At 65.4% G+C, this 6000-nt stretch overlaps 1 protein-coding gene across 1 annotated transcript; it reads right to left on the bottom strand.

Annotated features, from left to right (window-relative positions):
- Positions 1-895: 895 nt before the first annotated feature.
- Positions 896-5018, bottom strand: CRABP2 (cellular retinoic acid binding protein 2). Its single transcript, XM_004778482.3, has 4 exons — positions 4786-5018; positions 2053-2231; positions 1799-1915; positions 896-1375 (listed from the first exon to the last, which is right to left on the bottom strand). The coding sequence occupies exons 1-4, from the start codon at positions 4853-4855 to the stop codon at positions 1325-1327; spliced, it is 417 nt and encodes a 138-aa protein (XP_004778539.1). The 5' UTR covers positions 4856-5018; the 3' UTR covers positions 896-1324.
- Positions 5019-6000: the final 982 nt, after the last annotated feature.

The following is a 6000-nucleotide window of genomic DNA, read 5'->3' as shown; positions in this document are numbered from 1 at the left end:
GGAAGTGGACATGAGCGAGACAGGGGGCGGGGGAAGCCAACACCCACCCTGACTGGGTCCTGCCAGCCCCCACCATCACTCCCCAGCACACGAGCCATTAGACTACAGAAGGGAGGCTTGGACCTCAGTAGCTTGTCCGGCATCAGAGCGAGCCAGCGATAGAACCAGGACGGGACCTCTCCTGATGCTTGTGCTCACTTGGCCCCACAAAGCCAAGCCGTGAAGACGGGGAGTGGGCCAGGCAGGCCCATTAGAAGGCGTTATGGTAGGAGACCAGGGGGGCCGGGAGAAGTCCCGGTCGGGGGCCTCTGCTTGCGGAAGGGGGGCAGGCACTGGGGAGATGGCCTTGGAGCTTGGGAAGATGCAGTAGAGCCTTGACCTGAGCGTGGAGGCGTGGGGTGGCGGAGAGCTGGCACAGGGGCGTGTCGGTCTCAAGGCCGAGAGTCGCCTCGCAGATTCAGAGGGCAGGCAGGACCAGAGTCTCATTAGGAGACCCAGTCCGTGGGTGTTGGGGAGCTCATCTGGAACCGTGTGGGAGGCCAAGGCCAGGCCCGGGGTAGCCCACGGACTGGAGTTGGAGGAGAGAAGGAACAATTGGAGGAAAAGTGTGGGAGAAGGTGGGAGTCGGCTCCGCAGGGTCCGGGCGCCTGCTCAGAGGTCCAGGACCAGCCTTGGAAGCCAGCGTCACCGTGCAGGGGGCTGCGGTGTCGGGGGGGACTGGGGTAAGGGAAGGCCCCTCCCTCCCTGGAGCCCAATGCCCCCCTGCTGCGGACACCCTGGCTTCCCACACAGCACTTCACAGGCATCAGAGGACACTGTCCTTCAGAGGACACTCAGGCAAAGTGACACTCAGGCGTCCTCTCTGTCCTCTTCCCAAGGAGCCAGAGACGACCTGTAGTTTTTAAAACGTTTTAATAAAATTAACCAATAAATATTCTACACTGTGTAGGCTACAGGGACAAAGAGTGGAAGCCAGAGGGCCGTCTTTCCCACTGGGGCCCTCGGGTCCCCTCACGGAAACAGAGGCCGTGCTCTGGGCTGCTTCGGGGCTGTTGGCTGGGGAGGGGAGTGATTCTGGAAGGGGGGATCTGGGCTCTTGCTCTCCATCCCTCTTTGTTGGGGGAGGGGAGATGGAGCGGCCCCCCCAAGGCAGAGCCTGGCTGGAGGCATGGCAGCATCCCCAGAAGTGAGGGGGAGTGAGGGGGGTGAGGGGGAGCGAGGGGGTGAGGGGTGAGCTAGCCTAGAAGGAAGGGGGAGGGGCAGGGAGCCTGGGAGCGTGGGTGCATGGGCAGGGGCGCTCCGGCAACTTTGGACCCATGGCCGCTCACTCTCGGACGTATACCCTGGTGCACACGACATCATCCGCCGTCATGGTCTGGAAGGACACAAGTCACAAGTCATTGTTAACTCATAGGTCTCGAGGCCTGTGGTCCTGTGGCTTCGGAGACCAAACCTCCTTCTAGATTCAGGACCCACAGGCGGGAGCTGGTCCCCACATGCCCCGGTGTCATAGGAGAGAGCATGGCAACAGAGCCTCAGGGTTCTGTCCTCCACCCTCCTCCCCAGGCCAGGAGGGTCGTCGCCCAGAGGACTGCTGGACCTCCCAGTGCGTGTCCTTTGCCCCACGCGGAAGACTGTGTCCTGGTCACAGAGAGGCACTGTGTGGGACAGGGACAGCTTCGTCCGGCCCAGCAGCTACCTGGGGAGACCAGTGCAGTTGGTCTTGAACCCCCTGAGCCCTGGACTGTTCCAGAAAACCCCCGAGCGTGGCTCTGGGCCGGCAGGGGACAGGCCTCACCAGGACCAGCTCCCCGTCATTGGTCAGCTCCCTGGTCCAGGAGGTCTTGGGGCCCTCTCCCTTCAGAAGCCTCTGCTCACAGACCATTTTGTTCTCGCTCTCCCACTTCACCAGGCTCTGCAAGAGAGAGGCCACGTGAGTGGGGCCCACGGCAGCGCAGGAGAAGGGCCTTCACCACGGGGAGCGGAGCCGAGAATCCAGGACAAGACTGGAAAGCAGCCAGGCCGTGGATGCCGTGAGCCCCGGGGACCCACCTTACAGGGCCTCCCGTCCACAGTCTGCTCCTCAAACTCTTCTCCGATCTTGAAGTTGATCTCCGTGGTGCGCACCGTGGTGGAAGTTTTGATGTAGAAAGTATCTCCCTCCTGTTTGATCTCCACGGCTGGCTTGGACGCCGCAGCCACGGCGATCTTCCTCAGCATCACATTCACCCCTGCAGGGAGAGGGGGGAGGCTGGCCTTCAGCGGCGCTCCAGGCCCCTGCTTCCCCGCCTCCCCACACGCGGCTGCAGCTCGGGCCGAGCTGGCCGCACCTCCGAGCCGCAGGCCCGGACCCCGCACTCTCGGCCGTAGCCTCTCCCCGTCGCCCGCATCCGGCAGGCCTCCTTGCCTTGGCCTGATTCACTTCAGTTGGGGCCCTCTGTCCACCCTGCTTGGGACCCTCTGCGGGCGTGGACCCCATCAGAGTCACTGTGTCTTCACCCAGGGCCAAGGGCAGGCCAGACCCGCCCTGGCCGGGCCTCACCACTCTCGTCCTGGAAGTAGGGCCCACTTTCCTTCCTAGACCTCCTGGGGGGCTCCCGTGCCCTTCTCCCCGCAAGGGACAGACAGGGACCCTGCCCCCCTCGCCCAATATGTTCCCTACTCTAGGATCACCTTGCCCCCAGGTGGTTAGGTCTTCTTGTTCAGCCTCTGTGGATTGGGAGCCCCTGCGGCTGTCCTCCATAGTCCTCCCCAAACTGGGCCTCATCTCTTTGGTCCCCAGTCATGAGGAAGGGCGGGGGATTCCAGAGAGCAGGAAGACAGGCTCACAGGCAGGTCGTTCTGGCCGGGGCCAGGCCCAAGCACCATCACCCCACTTCACCTGCCCAGTGACCTCCTTCCCCCCTGAACGGGAGCAGAGACCTTCAGGGAAGCCATGGGTGGGGATGAAGGGGGCAAGCGGGACTCCCTGGCCCTCCTCCAGACGTGAGCTCCGAGACCAACAAAACCTCTTTTCCCTCGGCACTGAAGCAGACCCACTCTGTTCCAGAACGAAGGGAGTGGGAGGGCAGGAGAACGCCCCCAAGAGCCCCCCTTCTGGGCTGTTGACCTCCTGGGTCCCGGGAGAGGTTTTCAGACCCCGGAGCCTTGGCAGAGCAGACACCCCTACACCGCCTCCCCTGCAGTCCACCTGCCACTGTCTAACTCTGGTCTCTCCTGCTACAAGAGCAGCACATGCACACGTGCCCTGCCTGCCGCAGCGGGCACAAGGGCTATTTCCCAAAGACCTGAGCATTCCTCCTGGGGGCACGGGTGCTCTGTGAGGGCGGAGGAGGAAGGAAGGGCCGAGGTCCCGCAGACCCTGCACTGGGCTCCGAGGAGATGCCATTCCAGCCAGGGCTGTTTGTCTAGTGGGTCTGTTTTCAATCTGCCCCCAGCAGGGCCCGAGGAAGGCACGTGGCTCTGAGAAACCCCGCGGGGAGGACAAACAGGCCAAAGACAGACAGACAACAGGGTTGGGCTTTGGCTCTTCCTCTCCAGCTGGGCCTGTGGGTGTGCCCGGCCACCTCCTGCTTCACCCCCTGGGGAGAGTGGCCAGAATCCAGAGGAGGGGAGGGAATGATATCTAGGCTTTCTGAAGGGAAAATGTTTTGGCATTTAGCTGCAAGGGCGGAGTGGAAAGACAGACAGGGGTCGAAGAAGTCTTGTGGTTTATGCGCAAGAACTAATGGCAAGGGATGATGGAAACACGGCATCCTAGGCCCTTCCAGGGCCCAGACTCACCCGCACACCCAGCTCTGCACAAGGTGTACCCTACTATCTTGTTCAGTCCCTACCCTGTTCAGTCCAGAGATCGAGGCCATGCTTACCCTCGGGCTGCCGGCTCCTGCGGTGGTGGTCGGGGGGGCTTCCCAATTGCTGAGGCCCTTAACTCAGTTTCCTCCCTTCCCGGAGCCCCTCCCCCACACACCAGAGGGCGCCCAGAGTTGGGAAAGGCAGTTAGAGTGGGTTTAGGGTTCCCCCACCTTTAGCCAACACACCCGGCGGGGCTGCAGCAGGTCTGTGGGAAGGGAGGGAGATGAGAACTGGGATTTTTGGAAATGGGAGGTTGGGGTTTCGCACGAAGCCATTTGTTGAAATCTCAGAAAGTGGTAATTATCCAGAGTGCCTGAGGATTCTGGAGCGGCCGCTGTGGGGAAATATTTGTGTCACAGATGGAGAGTGGGGGCACAGTCACACATGGAAGAGTGCCCAAGGGGGAGGGAAGGGGGAACCGTGGGAGCCAGGGTGGGAGCCAGGGTGGCCGAGCACCTGGTGGGTGGAGCCGGGGCACAGGGATAAGGAACCTGCCTCCGGGCCTGGGCTACTGGGTGGGTGGGGGCGCAGAGGCTGGCACCGCTCTGAGGGGCTCTGCCGAGTAAGGACCCAGGCCCCCAGCCTGGGGGCGGGTTTGCAGCTTCTGAACTGCCCAGAGCTCCCCGGCCCCACCCCCAGGGATACCGACCTCGTGCTTCTGGTTTCTACTTAATTCACAGGCGGGCCACTGCAGGAGCTGGCACGGGGGTGCGGTGGGGGTCCCCCACTGGATAAAGGACCTAAACGTCCCGGCCCTGAGCTGCCCCCCGCCCCCCCCCAGGGGCGTTCGCCCCTCTTCGGCCCCTTTTCTTGGGGATGCAGACACCCAGCCTCCTGCGCCTCGATCCCCGCCCTCCTTTCCTCCTCGCGCCCACCTCCGAGGACTCCCGCGCCGCCCTCCGCTCCCCGGGAGCTCCAAGACCTCCTCACCCAGCACTTTCAGCAAATCCTCGAAGTTTTCGGATCGGATGATCTTCCAGTTGCCGGAGAAGTCGGGCATGATGGAGGCGCGGGTGGCGGTCCTCTCAGACGCTTTGGTTGGAGCACTGCACGCTGAGTCTTTAGGCAGAAGAGATGTCGCGGTGGCCTCCGCCTGGTCGTGAGACTCAGGACGGGAACGTCGCAGGACAACCCCAGAGCTGGCTCGGGCTCCTGCGCGGGCAGCCTTTATACCCGGAGCGGGCCCGCCCCTGCCCGAGAGAGACGCGGAGAGGGAGACTGGCCCCGCCTCCCGCCCCGCCCCCACCCCACCTGGGGGGCCCTGAGCCCCCGCTCCCCGGCCTCAGGAACTGGTCCCCCGTGGGCGGGCCCGGCGCGCGCGGGGGGCCGAGGCGGCGGGCTCCCGCGCGAGGGGTGGCTGGGGAGGCGACGCCAGGGCCGGGGCGCAGACGCTCAGGTCTCACGGCCCCAGGGTCGCGGCCGGCGTGCTCCCCGCCCCTCCCCAACCTCACTCCCCGCGCTCGACTTCTTGGCGCCGGACACCCGCCGGACGCCCCGCGACACCAGCGGCGGACGAGCCCCGCTCGGAGCGGGCGCTGGGGACGAGGCTGACGGCCGGGCTCGGCTCCACCGGGGCCCGAACTGGGCGCAACGAGCGCGCCCCGAGTCTGGGGCCGCGGGGGGAGGCCAGGGGCACCCAAGTGGGGCAACGGCGCCCCCTGCTGGAGCGGCTCGGGGGGTGGGAGGGAGCGGACCCCCTGCCCGCGCGGGCCTCCGGGGGGTTCAGGGCTGCGGCTGCGGGGGGCTCAGGAAGCGGGCGCCGGGAGACTCCTTCCTCTTAATGGGTCGGGCGGGCATCCAAGGGTTAAGCAAGAGCCCCGGGCGCGAGGCCGGGGAGGGCAGAGGTCACAGCCAATCACTTGACACGAGCTCTTTATTAAGGCGCTTTCTCGGTCGCGCGGCTCCCCGAACCCCCGGGGGATCGCCGCAGGGGCGGGGGAGCGGGGCGGGGACGCGAGGCGCGGAGCCCAGCGCGCCGCGCTGCCGCCGGTGTCGGAGGGAGACGGGGTGCCCCGGGGAGGGGAGGGGTGGAGCGGGGTCTCAGGTGTCACCACCCCGCGCCATCCGACGGCGGAAGGAGCGCCCGCCCTCCGCCCTCCGCCCTCCGCTGGCGGCTTCCGAGCGCGAGATCCAAGGAGGGGGCAG

This window comes from Mustela putorius, unplaced genomic scaffold (genome assembly GCF_011764305.1).
Source record: "Mustela putorius furo isolate JIRA1106 unplaced genomic scaffold, ASM1176430v1.1 tig00000997_pilon_pilon_pilon, whole genome shotgun sequence".
Classification (NCBI taxonomy): domain Eukaryota; kingdom Metazoa; phylum Chordata; class Mammalia; order Carnivora; family Mustelidae; genus Mustela; species Mustela putorius.
The sequence above is the reverse complement of the archived record's forward strand: the minus strand, read 5'-3'. Positions and strand labels throughout refer to the sequence as shown.